The 17250-nt window shown below is 46.2% G+C and overlaps 1 protein-coding gene across 1 annotated transcript in view; it reads left to right on the top strand.

Moving 5' to 3' along the window:
* The window catches only part of ATP8A2 (ATPase phospholipid transporting 8A2), a 1572980-nt gene that overhangs the window by 1418816 nt on the left and 136914 nt on the right, over window positions 1–17250 (top strand). Inside the window, exon 34 of the mRNA XM_030202396.1 lies at window positions 15945–16049. Within this exon, the coding sequence (XP_030058256.1) occupies window positions 15945–16049 (105 nt within the window). The remainder of the gene's footprint in view (window positions 1–15944; window positions 16050–17250) is intronic.

Below are 17250 nucleotides of genomic sequence, written 5' to 3'. Positions count from 1 at the left end.
CTGAGGAAGGAGCTAATGGGCTGGGAGGACATACGAGAAGTGGAAGGACAGTGGTCCAGGCTAAAAGAAGTAATAAACAGGGCCACAGACCTTTATGTAAGGAGAGTAAATAAAAGCAAGAGAAAAAGGAAACCGATATGGTTCTCAAAGCAAGTGGCTGAGAAAATAAAGATTAAACAGTTAGTGTTCCAGAAATATAGAAAATCTCAAGAGGAGGAACACGGGGAGGAATACCAGATGAAACTGAAAGAAGCCAAGAGAGAGATACGTCTGGCGAAGGCGCAAGCGGAAGAACAAATGGCTAGAAATGTAAGGAGGGGAGACAAAAACTTCTTCAGGTATATTAGTGAAAGAAGAAAGACTATAAAGGGAATTGTGAGACTAAAAGATACAACAAAACGCTATGTAGAAAATGATGAAGAAAAAGCCAATTTGCTAAATAGATACTTTTGTTCTGTTTTCACTGAAGAAAACCCTGGGGAAGGACCGAGAGGGACTGGCAAAAGTACACCTGAGAATGAGGTGGATAGAGCGCCGTTCACAGAAGAGAGTGTGTATGAACAACTTGGAAACCTAAAGGTGGACAAAGCCATGGGGCCGGACAGGATCCACCCCAGAATACTGAGGGAGCTCAGAGAGGTTCTGGCAGGTCCTCTTAAAGACTTGTTTAATAAATCCTTGGAGACAGGAGAGGTTCCGAGGGATTGGAGAACAGCAGAGGTGGTCCCTCTTCACAAAAGTGGGGATAGGGAAGAAGCTGGAAACTACAGGCCGGTAAGCCTCACTTCGGTTATTGGAAAAGTAATGGAAGCCATGCTGAAGGAAAGGATAGTGAATTTCCTGGAAGCCAATAAGTTGCAAGATCCGAGACAACATGGTTTCACCAAAGGGAAATTGTGCCAAACGAATCTCATTGAATTCTTTGACTGGGTGACAGGAGAATTAAATCAAGGACGTGCTATGGACGTCATCTACTTAGATTTCAGCAAGGCTTTTGACACGGTTCCCCACAGGAGGCTCTTAAATAAACTAGACGGCCTGAAGATAGGATCCGAAGTGGTGAACTGGATTAGGAACTGGTTGACGGACAGACGCCAGAGGGTGGTGGTGAATGGAGTTCGCTCGGAGGAGGGAAAGGTGAGTAGTGGAGTGCCTCAGGGATCGGTGCTGGGGCCCATTCTGTTCAATATATTTGTGAGTGACATTGCCGAAGGGTTACAAAGTAAAGTTTGCCTTTTTGCGGATGACACCAAGATTTCCAACAGAGTGGACACCCCAGAGGGAGTGGAAAACATGAAAAAAGATCTGAAGAAGCTAGAAGAATGGTCTAACGTTTGGCAATTAAAATTCAATGCGAAGAAATGCAAAGTGATGCACTTAGGGAGTAGAAATCCAAGGGAGACGTATGTGTTAGGCGGGGAGAGTCTGATAGTCACGGACGGGGAGAGGGATCTTGGGGTGATAGTATCTGAGGACCTGAAGGCGACGAAACAGTGCGACAAGGCGGTGGCCGTAGCTAGAAGATTGCTAGGCTGTATAGAGAGAGGAGTGACCAGCAGAAGAAAGGAGGTTTTAATGCCTCTGTATAAGATGTTGGTGAGGCCCCACCTGGAGTATTGTGTTCAGTTTTGGAGGCCGTATCTTGCGAAGGATGTTAAAAAAATGGAAGCGGTGCAAAGAAAAGCTACGAGGATGGTATGGGATTTACGTTCCAAGACGTATGAAGAGAGGCTTGCTGACCTGAACATGTACACCCTGGAGGAAAGGAGGAACAGGGGTGATATGATACAGACGTTCAAATATTTGAAAGGTATTAATCCGCAAACGAATCTTTTCCGGAGATGGGAAGGCGGTAGAACGAGAGGACATGAAATGAGATTGAAGGGGGGCAGACTCAGGAAAGATGTCAGGAAGTATTTTTTCACGGAGAGGGTGGTGGACGCTTGGAATGCCCTCCCGCGGGAGGTGGTGGAGATGAAAACGGTAACGGAGTTCAAACATGCGTGGGATATGCATAGAGGAATCCTGTGCAGAAGGAATGGTTCCTCAGAAGCTTAGCTGAAATTGGGTGGCGGAGCAGGTGGGGGGAAGAGGGGAGGTTGGGAGGCGAGGATAGGGGAGGGCAGACTTATACGGTCTGTACCAGAGCCGGTGATGGGAGGCGGGACTGGTGGTTGGGAGGCGGGAAATACTGCTGGGCAGACTTATATGGTCTGTGCCCTGAAAAGGACAGGTACAAATTCAAGGTAAGGTATACACATATGAGTTTGTCTTGGGCAGACTGGATGGACCATGCAGGTCTTTTTCTGCCGTCATCTACTATGTTACTATGTTACTATGAGGGTTCTGGTAGTGTGCTCAGAAAGGAAAGGGTGATATTATAGAGAAAGAAACGACAGGTTTTAGCAGTCTGTTGAATATGTGCAGAGAAGGAGAGGGAGGAGTCAAAGATGACCCCAAGACAGAAGCTTGCTAGATTGGAGGCAAGACATCAGGAGCAAGGGAATCCTCATATTTTCTCAGAGTTACTTGAATGTAGAGTAGAATTGCAAAAAATACAAATGAGAAAGATGGAATATAATAGGAGGAGGATGCAGCAAAAATGTTTTGAATTTAGCAACAAAGCGGGGAATCTGTTAGCGAGGGGGCTACGGCAAAGGCAGATAAAACAAACGATTACAAAAATTAAAACCCCGGGAGATGTAATGTTGTACCAGGATGGAAACCACACAAAATCTCCCTAATGGAATGTTTTTTGGTAAACACAACCAAATAAACTACAAAACCAAAAATAAGAACTAACTGTCTGCAAATAGCAATACCTTAGGTTTTCTCGTTACACATTGGTTTATTATACATGTTCATGATGTGATATAATCTTATACTTGTATCAGGGAACCCTCGGAAGATACCACTTAAAAAGACAATGTCATGAAATCTTTTGCCTAGTGGCATAGCATCTCTTCATTGGGCTATCCCTTAATTCATTTTTTTGTAAGTGCTATTGCAAACACATAAAAGTGCTCAAACTATATGTGCTCTAAATAATAAACTTATCTTATCTTTGAAGCCGTGTCCATGTCTCTTAATGCTAAAATTCACTTGGGCTTCCCCTGATTGCGTACCAGGATGGAGACATCCAAACGCAATTCGTACAATACTACACAAAACTATATTCTAAATGTGTTGGAGCTCCTAAGAGTATTTGCAAGACTTGGAATTAAGGAGGGTAACTGATACTCAAAGGGCTGAATTAGATGCTGTGATTACAATACAAGAGGTTCTGGGGGTCATTAAAAGATTAAAGGGGGGAAGGCTCCAGGTTTAGATGGGTACACGGGGAAGTACTATAAAATATTTGGGCGAGAGCTGGCCCCATTATTGGTGAGGGTGGGTAATGCCTGCTTTGTAGGGTGTGGCCTGCCTCTGAGCATGCGTTCAGCGGGGATATCGGTAATTCTAAAACCAGGGAGAGACCCGGCAGTGTGTGGGTCCTATAGGCCGATATCGCTGCTGAATGTGGATGTTAAAATCTTAGCTAAGGTTATGGCGGATCGCTTGAGTAAGATATTGCCCCACCTTATTCATGAGGATCAATCTGGCTTTATAACCCATAGGCATGTGGCAGACAGTATTCGACGCACCCTGAATATAGTTTGGGGAGCTCAGAGAAGAGGAGATTTCTTAACGTTACTCACCATTGATGCGGAGAAGGCATTTGATAGGGTTGAGTGGGATTACTGGTGGGATGTTATGAAGGAAATGGGGTTCGGAGCGGCGGTACAAAATAAGTACCTGTATATATGTAAACCGCTTTGAATGTAGCTGCAAAATACCACAGAAAGGCAGTATATCAAGTCCCATTTCCCTTTCCCTTTCTTAGAGTGGGTGAAGGAATTATATGCATCTCCGGTGACCCACATTAAGGTCAATGGGGGGGGGGGGTAGTCAGATCAATTTAGGATTCAACAGGGAACACGTCAAGGGTGCCCATAATCTTCCCTACTGTTTGCACTATCAATAGAGCCATTGGCACAGAGAATCCGCTCCCTAAGAGACATTAGGGGGTTAGGCTAGGGGGGAAGAAACATAAAATCGCTTTGTTTGCGGATGATATTTTATTTTATGTCTCCACCCCAGTATTGACAATGCCCATCATAGTAAGAGAACTCAACTCATTTGGACGTTTTTTCGGGTTTTTCAGTGAATTATGATGTCTGAGATTATGGGGATAACTATTACAGAAGAAGCTGAGCAATTGGGACAAGCATTCACATTTAAAAGGACAAACAAATGCCCCTCTCTTCACAGCGGTAAGAAGAGATTTAAAAAGATGGGAAAATGGTGGGGAGGCATAGCGGCTGTAAAAATGAATATTTTGCCTAGGCTGCTATTTTTGTTCCAGACGCTACTGATACAGGTCCCAAAGGGGGAACTATTAAGGTTACAATCTGAATTAGGAGGATTTGTTTGGGAGGGGCGTCCCGCTAGATTGTCACAGAAGATTATGTGGGGGATGGTTGAAGAGGGGGGAGGGGGATGCCAAATGTTCTCTGGTACTATTGGGCAGCCCAATTAAAGCAGATAGCTGAGTGGAGTAAGGTGGACCTTTCACCAGTAACTAGGTTGGAGCAGGTCTTTGTCAGAGAGGGTAAGTTAGAAGGATTGCTCTGGGCTTCTGTCCCAAAGCAAACATATAGAGGCCTAACACTGAACCCTTTTATTTCCCATTTATTGGCATTATGGGGGGGCGTTAAAATACAAATTGAGAGGTACGAGGAATAGGTCTACGTAGGCTTGGCTTATTCAAGAGCCTGGGTTCCCTGCAGGGAGGGAGGGGGGGTCTTCTTAGCGTGGTTTCACAAGGGGTTAATTCGTTTTAGAGACTTTTTGGTGGATGGACGACTCAGGACATTTGGGGAACTCCAAGAAGCTTATGGGATATTGCCGTCTGATTTCTATGCCTATTTGCAGGTTAAGCATTACATCACAACAGAGAAGTGGTCAAAGGACGACCCAACAGAACAGGAGGTATTTGAGAACATATGAGGAGTTATAGATCGGGGAGGGGGTGGGGGGAGGGGAAGGATATCTGGAATTTATGGACACTTAAGGGGGCATGACTTTGTTACAGGGCCGGTCTTAAGGCGAGGCGACCGAGGCGGCCGCATAGGGCCTTGCGCTCAGGGGGGCCCCGCGCAGCGCGCCTCAGGTCGCCCCGCCCCGACCACCGCTCTCCCTCCCTCCGAACTTTGAAGTTGAACAACGCGCGACGGCGACGTGGTGGGGGCGGTCCGCCCCAGATGTCAGCGGGGAGGGGGGTGCTCCGAGTCCGCTCCTGGCGCTGCTCGTCCTGTCTTTAAAAACCCAATTTGAAGCGCTGGAGTAACAGGCAGCAGCGCCTGGCGTCTGCCCTTCTACTAAAAATCTCTTCAACGACGTCATTGGGCCTTCCCACATTGAGTCCCGCCCTCCTCTGAGGTAATTTCCAATTACCGCGAGGGCGGGCGGGACTCAATGTGGGAAGGCCCAATGACGTCGTCGAAGAGATTTTTAGTAGCAGGGCAGACGCGAGGCGCTGCAGCCTGTTACTCCAGCGCTTCAAATTGTTTTTTTTTTTTAAGGCAGTGAGGGTGGTGGGCCTGGGCGGCAGGAGAATGGAGCTGGTAGGTGGGGAGGGACTCAGATGGGAGAAGGGTGTGGGGCTCTCAGGTGGGGGGGAGGGGGTTCTCAAATGGGAAGGAGACTGAGGTGGGGAGGGGGTTCATGGATGGGAGAAGAAGAAGGGGGTGGGGAGGGGTTCTTGGATGCTTGAAGGGGACGGGTGGGGAGGGGACTGGGGTTTTTGGATGGGAGAGACAGGGGAGGGGGTTCTCAGATGGGAGAAGGGGACGGGTGGGGAGGAGACTGGGGTTCTTGGATGGGAGAAGGGGACTGAGGTGGAGAGGGGGTTCTTGGATGCTTGAAGGGGACGGGTGGGGAGGGGACTGGGGTTCTTGGATGGGAGAGACTGGGGAGGGGGTTCTCGAATGGGAGAAGGGGACGGGTGGGGAGCGGACTGGGGTTCGAGGATGGGAGAAGGGGAGGGGGTTCTTGGATGCTTGAAGGGGACGGATGGGGAGGGGACTGGGGATTTTGGATGGGAGAGACAGGGGAGGGGGTTCTCAGATGGGAGAAGGGGACAGGTGGGGAGGAGACTGGGGTTCTTGGATGGGAGAAGGGGACTGAGGTGGAGAGGGGGTTCTTGGATGGTTGAAGGGGACGGGTGGGGAGGAGACTGGGGTTCTTGGATGGGAGAAGGGGACTGGGTCTGAGAAGGGGCAATATGGAAAAATGGGGGCCATGCCTGGGGTGGTGGGAAAATGGGGTATGCGTGGGTCAGGTGGGAGAATGGTTCTGAAAAGGGGGGCCCTAATACAAGGCATGTGGATGAAGGGGGCTGGAACTGGGGGCTGAAAAGGAGGTTAGGTGGGATAAGAGGCTGGAGACTGAAAAGGGGCAGGGGCTGAAACTGGGGACTGGGGGCTGAAAAGGGGACAGGGAGAAGTGGCTGGGGGGCTGAAGCTCGGGACTGGTGGGAGAAAAGGGCTGGGGCTGAAATGGGGGACTGGTGGGATAGTGGGGCTGGAACTGGGGGCTGAAAAAAAGGGGCGGAGAGAGGGGCAGATCCTGGATGGGGGAGCAAGAGGGAGGGCAAACCCTGGATGGATGGGGAGGGAGGGCAAATGGTGGATTGAAGGAGCAGAGAGAAAGGGCAGACAGTGGATGGAAGGGATAGAAAGGGCAGACAGTGAATGGATGGGGGAGAGAGAGGGCAGACAGGGGCACATGGTGGATGGAAGGGGCAGAGATAGAGGGCAGATGTGGATGAAAGGAGCAGGAAGAGAGGGCAGACATTGGATGGAGGGGACAGCAGAGAGGGCAGACACTGGATGGCAGAGAGAGACCGAAGACAGATGCTGGATGGAAGGAAGACAGTGAAAAGAAGATGAGGAAAGCAGAAACCAGAGGCAACAAACTGTAAATAAAATATATATTTAAATTTTTTTGCTTTAGGATAAAGTAGTATTGTAGATATGTTAATAAATGTTTATAATAGAACATGCAAACAAGGTAATCTTTTTATTGGACTAATTTTAATACATTTTGGCTAACTTTCTGAGAACAAAACCCCCTTCCTCAGGTCAGGATAGGATACTGTAACAGTACTATACTGTATTGACCTGAGGAAGGATGTTTTGGCCTCTGAAAGTTAAATATATTAGTTCAATAAAATGGTATTTTATTTTCTATATTTGTTTTATTTCTATTTGTTAATTTGTAAAGTGGTGATTGGTATTTGTTAGTTTTTTTTCAAATTTACATCTGCTGTCTTTATATTTTGCACAGTACTAGGGGACATTTTCTGTTTCTGTGGTGTTGCATTGTATGCAGAGTCTGGCATCTTGGGGTTTCATTTTATTTTTTGTCTAAATAGAAAGTTTATGATTACTTATTCTATAGTGGATTAGGGGTGTATCTGTGTTTGTGAAAAAGACATGGCTTTCAGTTGGCACTGACTGCAGGATCGACAAGCCCTGGAGCTGGGGGCCTTGGAGCTCGGAGGGAGGGGTGGCGGGCCCTGGAGCTAGGGTGGGGGCGGAGTTAGGGTGGGGGCAGGGCTAGGGTGGGGCCCCATCAAATTGGTCTGCATAGGGCCCCGCACTTGCTAAGACCGGCCCTGCTTTGTTAGATTTCCCTATATGCAGGCATGGGAAAGGGATCTGAACCAGGAAATGAATGATTCAGAATGGAGAAGGATATGTTTGGAGGTAAAAAAAAAAAAGCCTCGGTGTGTGTGCTGATTAAAGAAAACGCTTATAAGGTATTAAGCAGATGGTACTATATGCCAGATAGAGTGAAAATTATGTATCTGGGGGCCTCAGATTTATGTTGGAGGTGTGGGACGGGAAGGGGTTCCTTCTATCATATCTGGTGGGAATTGAAACTGCTGCAAGTTTTCTGGATGGAAGTTACTAGGTTATTGTCCAAGGCCTTGGAAATACTGTTCCCATGTGAGCCTAAGTGGTGTTTATTAGGCTGGGGAAATCAGAGGGGGCAGAAGTGGCAGCGGCAACTCAAAAGAATAAGTCTAGCCGCGGCGAAAACCACTATTGCGTTATATTGGAAACAGACAACAGGTCCGACTGTACACAATTGGGTGGCAAAACTTAGAGTGGTCTCAGAGTTTGAAAAATTGACAGATCGGCGTAAGGGGAAATATAACCCTGAAGCGTCAGAATGGACACATTTGGACTGTATCTTGAACAATGATATATCCTGAGAGGGGGGTTGGGTTTTTTAGACCAATGAAAGGGGAGAGCAAGGGGGAGGGGATAAAGGGGAGGGGGGTAGGGTTTGGGGATGGGAAGAGGAGGAGGGCGGAGAGGGGAACACTGGGGGGGTTAAGGGAAAAAAGTTGTAAGAAAATGTCTTGATTCTATGTACATTTTATGATGGAATAGCTGGGGAGCTGGAGGCTCCGTGTTGTAGTTGATGTGCTTTTTCAATACAATTTATAAATTGAAAAAAAAATAAATTCAATTTATTAATTGTGAGTACTTCTCAGAAATTAATTGTGCCATAGATTGTGTATCATAACACGCTGAAACACCCCATTTCCATCATTGCACTATTAACCTTGTAAATGTTCATTCTCCTGTATATTTTTCAAATATAACCAATTTACTTATCTGTTAACTTGAAAAAACTCTAACATCTCTGAATAATCAATCAGTTTATCAACTTCAAAATCTCTCAGTTGATCTATGTGAATTGGTGTTTTTCTAGTACAGGAGTAATGATATTCTTCAAATATTCTTTTTGATAGTGCAGAAATTTCTAAATATGCGGTTATTCAGCATGTATATTCCATGTGTCCCAACAAGGATCCTGGTTTTGCCTTCAATGGCTTCTTTAGGGGACTTTAAGAGCTTCAGGACCGTTACATAATACTAGTGCAAACCCACATTGGTGCACTAAAAAGAAAGTGCACCCGCTTATACCAAATCAGTGGCAGGTGTAGGAGGGTGCACCTAAATCTGTCAATCAATGCACATATCTAATATCTATATAAATAATTCCCAGCTCTGAAGCTCACTCTGTGCCACTGAAGCCCCCCTGAAGCCTGCCCTTGAAGCCCCCCCTGTAGTGTTCATAGGGTCTCACCACCACTCATAGCCCCGCCCTCAGCCCCGCCCAACCCCGACATAATTCCCAACTCCAACATTCTGAAGCCAGGGTTCGTGGATTCGTAAGGGTGACGCCTTCCATCTATGCCCATCTGTTTCTGCGCCGCCCTCACGTCACAACGTGATGACGTCGAGGGCGGGCCCCGCCCTCGCGTCAATACGTCATGACGTCGAGGGCGGGTAATCAGACGAAATGACACCTCCTCCAACATTCGTTCGGAAGCTGACTGTGGCTTCATTCAACTTCACACTGCATCTTTAAACACACGGAGAAAAAAGAAACCTTTCCAAAACGAACTGCGTTTCAAAGGTAACTTCGATGCAGGACAAAAGGGAGCATTTGCGAGGTTGCCTTTGCTGCTAAACCATGCTGCCTCTCAGCGGACGACGGAGGGAGGAAGGGACGCCCTAGAACTGGCAGGGAGAGGAGAAGGGGGAGGGGCACCCTGGAAGTGGGAAGGAGGGAGGGAGAGGGGGACCCTGGAGGTGGGTGGGTGGGAGAGGGGGAGAGGGACCCTGGCACTGGGAAGGTGGGGACATTGGCACTGGCAGGGAGGGGGACCCTGGCACTGGGTGGGAGGGAGGGGTGAGGCCCACCCTGGAACTGCAAGGGGAGGGTGGAGGCCCACCCTGGAACTGGGAGGGAGGGTGCCCACCCTGGAACAGGGAGCCCGGGTGGGCCACCCTAGAACTGGCTTCTTCCAGTTCAAAGACTAGAATTCATAGGAGCTCTGCTGGACTCCCAGATGGCTCGTGCCTACCTTCCCGAGCCGAGGGCCAACAATCTTCTGGCTCTCGTCTCTTGGGTACGGGCATCTCAGCAGATCACAGCTCGGCAGATGTTGCGATTGCTCGGCCACATGGCCTCCACAGTTCATGTGACTCCCATGGCCCATCTTCACATGAGATCAGCTCAATGGACCCTAGCTTCCCAGTGGTTTCAGGCCACGGGGGATCTAGAGGATGTCATCCTACTGTCCACAAAATTTCTCAAATCCCTGCATTGGTGGACAATTCGATCCAATTTGACCCTGGGACGTCCCTTCCAAATTCCTCAGCCACAAAAAGTGCTGATGACGGATGCATCTCTCCTGGGTTGGGGAACTCATGTTGATGGGCTTCACACCCAAGGGAGTTGGTCCCTCCAGGAAACCGGTTTTCAGATCAATCTCCTGGAGTTACGAGCGGTCTGGAACGCTCTAAAGGCTTTCAAGAATTGGTTGTGCAATCAAATTATTCAAATTCAGACAGACAATCAGGTTGCCATGTATTATATCAACAAGCAGGGGGGCACCGGTTCTCACCCCCTGTGTCAGGAGGCCGTCAGAATGTGGCTTTGGGCTCACTGGAACGGCATGTTTCTTCAAGCCACGTATCTGGCAGGCGTAAACAACAGTCTGGCCAACAGGTTGAGCAGGATCATGCAACCTCACGAGTGGTCTCTCAACTCGAGAGTAGTGCGCAAGATCTTTCAAGCGTGGGGCACCCCCTTGATAGATCTTTTTGCCACTCAGATCAATCACAAGGTCCCTCAGTTCTGTTCCAGGCTTCAGGCCCACGGCAGACTAGCGTCGGATGCCTTTCTCCTTCATTGGGGGGAGGGCCTCCTGTACGCATATCCTCCCATACCTTTGGTGGGGAAGACTTTACTGAAACTCAAGCAAGACCACGGAACCATGATTCTGATTGCTCCTTTCTGGCCCCGTCAGATCTGGTTCCCTCTTCTTCTGGAGTTGTCCTCCAAAGAACCGTGGAGATTGGAGTTTTTTCCAACCGTCATCACTCAGAACGAGGGGGCGCTTCTGCATCCCAACCTCCAGTCCCTGGCCCTCACGGCTTGGATGTTGAAAGCGTAGACTTTGCCTCCTTGGGTCTCTCGGAGGGTGTCTCCCGAGTCTTGCTTGCTTCCAGGAAAGATTCCACTAAAAAGAGTTACTTCTTTCTATGGAGGAGGTTTACCATCTGGTGTGACAGCAAGGCCCTAGATCCTCGCTCTTGTCCTACACAGACCCTGCTTGAATACCTTCTACACTTATCCGAGTCTGGTCTTAAGACCAACTCCGTAAGGGTTCATCTTAGTGCTTATCATTACCATGTAGAGTGTAAGCCGATTTCTGGACAGCCTTTAGTTGTTCGCTTTATGAGAGGTTTGCTTTTGTCAAAGCCCCCTATCAAACCTCCTACTGTGTCATGGGATCTCAACATCGTTCTCACCCAGCTGATGAAACCTCCTTTCGAGCCTCTGCATTCCTGCCATCTGAAGTACTTGACCTGGAAGGTCATTTTCTTGGTAGCAGTTACTTCAGCTCGCAGAATCAGTGAGCTTCAAGCCTTAGTAGCTCATGCTCCTTATACCAAATTTCATCATAACAGAATAGTCCTTCACACTCACCCTAAGTTCTTGCCAAAGGTGGTGTCGTAGTTCTATCTGAACCAGTCAATTGTCTTGCCAACATTCTTTCCCCGTCCTCATACCCACCCTGCTGAGCATCAGCTGCACACATTGGACTGCAAAAGAGCATTGGCCTTCTATCTGGAGCGGACGAGCCCCCACAGACAGTCCGCCCAATTATTTGTTTCTTTTGATCCCAACAAGAGGGGTGTGGCTGTAGGGAAACGCACCATATCTAATTGGCTAGCAGATTGCATTTCCTTCACTTACGCCCAGGCTGGGCTGACTCTTGAGGGTCATGTCACGGCTCATAATGTTAGAGCCATGGCTGCGTCAGTGGCCCACTTGAAGTCAGCCACTATTGAAGAGATTTGCAAGGCTGCGACGTGGTCATCTGTCCACACATTCACATCTCATTACTGCCTTCAGCAGGATACCCAACGCAACAGTCGGTTTGGGCAGTCGGTGTTACAGAACCTGTTTGGAGTTTAGAATCCAACTCCTCCCCCCTAGGCCCATTTTTATTCTGTTCCAGGCTGCACTCTCTGTTAGTTGTTAACATGTTAGGTCATTCTCAGTTATGTCATCGCCGTTGCGAGGCCCAATTGACCATGTTTATTGTTTTGAGTGAGCCTGGGGGCTAGGGATACCCCATCAGTGAGAACAAGCAGCCTGCTAGTCCTTGGAGAAAGTGAAAGCTACATACCATAGAGGGTATTCTCCGAGGACAGCAGGCTGATTATTCTCACAATCCCGCCCACCTCCCCTTCAGAGTTGTGTCTTCCCTTGTCTTAGCTCTGTACGGGACTGATGAACACGCTCGAGTTCGGGCGGGAAGACAGCCACACATGCGCGGTGCGCACGGGAGCGCGAGGCTAGCAAACTTTTGTTGCTAGGGAAGATTTTCCGATCCTGGGCTGCCGTTGGACGTCACCCATCAGTGAGAACAATCATCCTGCTGGCCTTGGAGAATACCCTCTACAGGTATGTAGCTTTCGCTTTATGGTACTATGTAGTGTAAAAGGTATAATTGTGATGAAGTCCCAAGTGCACATGAAAGAATGGTATATGGCTGTAGTACATATGGTCTTTGCTATTAAATTAATTCTGGATTCCTTACAGGTGCCACTGGCAAGTCTGTATGGCAGTATTAAGCAGCTTTTCAGTTTTCATAAGCTAGTGCATCTGTACTGGACTCTGCAGCATACATAGCCACACATGCCTAAAGACAGGTTAGCAGCAAAAAGGGGCAAGGCTGGCTCCCACATGGGGCCAGCATGTACAAAGAAGCTCAACTGTGCTCCTAGGCATGGCTATGTGCTTAATGTAGGACCAGCAACTAAGAACAGTAGGATTATATGCTGCTACTTTCCTGCCTCTAGTGCCTGTGAGTCTTGTACCAATGTTCCTGCACTGAGTGACGTAAATATAATGAGAACCATGTGTAGAGGTACTTATTGAGCTCTTACTTATTCAGTGGCTCAATAGCAGCAGTGGAAAGGGGAAGTACATCAAGCCAGCTGTCTGGCAGAGGAGGTGCCAGGGAGGTTGCGGGTGCAGGTTGACTGGTGACTGGCTAACCCCCCCCCCCCTGTTTACTAAGCCATGCTAGTGGTTGCTGGTGTGCTAATGCCAAAACAACCCATTCACTTTGAATGGGCTATGTCAGCATTGCTGCGCAGCATCCACTAGGGTGCATTAGTGAACAGGGGGGTAACTGAGGACTTCCTAGAATGAGGGGTGACTGGCTTGTTATGGTTTGGCACTGCAGGGGGGGGAGAGAGAGAGAGACTGTGTGAGGGCATGATATGGGGGAATATGAGAGAGAGACTGAATGAAGACAGGGTGTGGGAGAATAAGAGAGAGGGGCTGGTGGGGACCATGCTGATACATGAAGCAAAATGTTGGTGACTAATGGAGTGGAGGATTAAGAGAGGCCTCCGGCTTCTGCCAGCATTGTGCAGTGGTGCATTAAGCAGCCTGATTTATTATGCTTTCTTTTCCCATAGACACAGAATGGGAAAACAGTCTTAGTAAATCCTAGGTTAAAAGTATTGTGGTAGACCTTGGGGAGTGAGAGGCATTCAGAGAGATGTCTTAGCAACTGGCTCCTAGATCAAAGAAAATTTGTCAAGGGCTGTGCTAGTGTATATATGCAAAGAAAGTGATACTATCTGTTTAAAAGCAGCATTTGCAAGAAGACATTTCAACCAGGGTTTATTTTTGTTTTGTTTTAGAGAGAGCTGATAGTTCTGTCACTTTTCTCTCATGGCATATACAGGTTATCTCTCGTTTTGGAGTTTTCTCTTTCCTAACACAATTTCATTCAAATAAAGTCCCTTCAGATGTTGAAGAGGCAAGACACTACAAATTAAAGTTGTAGATAAATGTGATAGAATAGTATAATTGGTTTCATATAGTTTTACTGTTATATATGGGAGAGCAAGAAAATAAAAGTGACATTTCTCTTACACACTGCATAGGAACTACATAACTATAACTAGGGTCCTAGAGAAATATTCCCTCCTAGGCAGTTGTAAATATATTTGGAGGTTTGGGTTCAGAATGACAGTAGTGAATATATTTTGGAGGCTTGGGTTCAAGATGGTGAGGGTGAATAATTTCTTGTGAGTCACTGTGCAAAGTGGAGTGAGTGGAGGATGTTAAAAGAATATCCATGGCATCTCCTTTTTCTCTGCATCCAAATAGCTTCTCTTGAGTGATGTCAGATTTTGACCTTCCCAAGTGTCTTCCACATATGTGCTTTTGCTTTTGACAGTTGTTGTATATCAGAACCCTAATAGCTAAAGACATTCACCCTCTTGAGGCCAAAAAGGCTGACAGTGAGTCAAAACCACAGTGACAAGATTCTTGATGACTTTTCACATACAGATTAAGAGGGTCATTTTCAGTCAGCCTACAGTAATTGAAGAGCCATGGCGTCCTCAGGCCTGCAAGCAGATTTTCAAATGGAAAACTTTCAGAGGAATTTTCATATGAAAATAACAACAGACCAGTGCCAGCAGGGAATCTTTACTCACATACTTTGTAGGTATGGGGTAATGCAGCAGAAAACAGGCACAAGGATTTCAAAATAAAATCCCATTGTTTATTAGCTTTATATAAATGACAACAAATATGCTGGTTACATTACGACAGATCTGGGTAGAGCATTTAAAAACTGGAAGAAAGTGTGCTGTCATTACTCACTCCAAAGCAGTCCTGGAGCACAGTCACTTGACCGTGAATAAGAAATATAGGGCTCCTTTTACAAAACTGCGCAACCGTTTAGCAGTGTGCTGAGTGGGAATAGAATGGGCTTCTTCATATTCAGTGCGCCACTAATCAGTAACACAGCTTTGTAAAAGGAGCCCTTAATCCTAAATAAGCTAGATGCCAATTTTTCTCTGATTGAAAACAAAAGGACCTTTACAGAATTTGCACAGATTTTTGTTACCTTGGGAAGAATGGAAAGTAATACTAGTTCTCTAGAAGTGTAAACTTTTCGGTTAGCAAAACAAGAAATTACATTTGCGCTACAAAAAAGTTCCCTGTCACTTAAATAAATCAGGAAAGCTGACCAAAGATAATTTTATTCTCTCTAAACTAAAATAATCTGAAAATAATGAAAAAATTTGAGAAAATACATACATCAGTGGAGATCATTTTTATAGGGGAAAGTATCAAATGCACTGGCCAGTTTTCAGCATTTGTTCATGTTTGCTTCAAAGGCTAGAAGTATATTGTGTTTTTCTCCTATGAATATTCAATTACTCTCTGGTCTTTTGTTTATACCACTGAGTTCCCAGCTGCCTCATTACAGCTCTGCAGTTCTGCTATTATATGATTTTAGCATAAAGCTCTGTAAAATCAGTTGACCCGGGATATACTAATGTTCTTCCAAGTACTGCTTGAATTAAACTGTTTTGTGGGGCTTTTTGAAAGAAATAGCCTCTTTGTCAATGGTCATAACATAATTGTATCCCTAGAGGGTTGTATAGCGTACTGCACCCCACCTATCTTAACCAAAAAGCTAAGAAGAGACTATCCTCACTGTGGACCTACTTGAGTCTTAGCCCAAAGGCAAGTTCCATGTAACATGATCTCATTATCGCTGGATGATATAGGACCCATACATATATATATGGCGTGTGTGTCTTGAAAAGGATTGTATACTCACTTTGTCTAAAGAAAAAAATTACATCCCTTATACAGGACAAACCAGTTGCAGAATTCCTCATAATGTGAAAGAGTTTGGCGTGCACATACTGTTACTGGCCTTTCACATCACTGTGTTTTCTTCTCTTTTTCTTGCATTATAGGGCCAAGCATACCTATCGGAAGACTTTGCTGGAGCAGGTGCAGGAGTTTGAGATCAAATCAAAAGAGCTGGGAAGAGCTGCGCTCCATGATGCTAATGGGAAAAGGTAGGATATTTGCTGCTAGCTAAGCAGTGTTTTTAAATCTTTGCTGAGGTTTTGGTCATACATCCATGTTCAAATCTATAAAGTTAGACAGAGTATTAGAAATTGCTAGACCAGAAGGAGGAGGAACATGGGAGCAACCTCAAATATGAAGTTTCTACTGGAACTGACCCAGTTACTTTGATCAGGCAACTTATAAAATGTAAGGGCACAATGTTCAGCCCATGGTGATCAATCGTTTTTAAGCCACTGGCAGCTTTGCACTGAATTAAACCTGTGTATTCAATACCGGGTCATGTTGAGCTCCAGCTTTTAATATATGGGTCAGTGCCCTCACCCAGAAGTTAACCAGGCACCAGCTGATATTCAAACTGGTTCCCAGTTAGTTCAGTGGATAAAGTTAGGGTAGCCTTTTTGCTGTCCTAATTTTATGTGCTTATTTTAACCGGTTAGCAGACTGAATATCACTGCTAACCAGTTAAATCCCTGTTCCACCTAAGTTCTGCCCTGTCATTAACTGAACAGTGTTGTGGAAGTCAGCCTCTCCTGCACACTTAAACCACACTCAATATCAACCCTTAAGAGTTTTCTTTGTAACTGTTTTCATTGACAAGGAATGTCCAGGATCCACACGTGAAAATGATAGAATGTAAATGCTATTTAAAATTTATGAAGTGAAGACTGATTTTAATTTATGCTAGTGTAGAATTCTATTACAGTGAATAGTTATACAGTTCAGACCCTGTTTATCTCATCTGTTATTATAAAAGTTAAACATTGGTCACTTTAATGACTGATTGCATGTTATTAGGACAAGGTTGGGTAAAAGGTGACTAATCTGTTTTCAGGATGAGCAATTGCTGTTGAGGTCAGGTTGAAATGCCATTGGCAGCTAGAAAGTGGTGTAATTTGCCAGTTTGCCTGCATCCCTGTCTGGGTGATTGTATTTGGCGCTTGAAACTCCAAATGTCTCATTGCTTGGCCCAAAAATGTGCTTTTAACTAATGTATTGTTTCACATACTGTGTGCTTTTCTTATCATTTAATTCTGTTGTGGGCTTCTTGCAAACTGTCTCATATGTGTTCCTCCATACAGATTAACTACATTTTCACAAGGCATGCATACTGGAGATGATGTAAGAAATCCATCCCTTCTCTCTCCTCAGTTTTGCATACTTTGGTTTTCCTTGTGCCTAATTACTTCC

Source organism: Microcaecilia unicolor, chromosome 4 (genome assembly GCF_901765095.1).
Source record: "Microcaecilia unicolor chromosome 4, aMicUni1.1, whole genome shotgun sequence".
NCBI lineage: Eukaryota > Metazoa > Chordata > Amphibia > Gymnophiona > Siphonopidae > Microcaecilia > Microcaecilia unicolor.
This window is presented reverse-complemented; position numbering and strand designations above follow the sequence as displayed.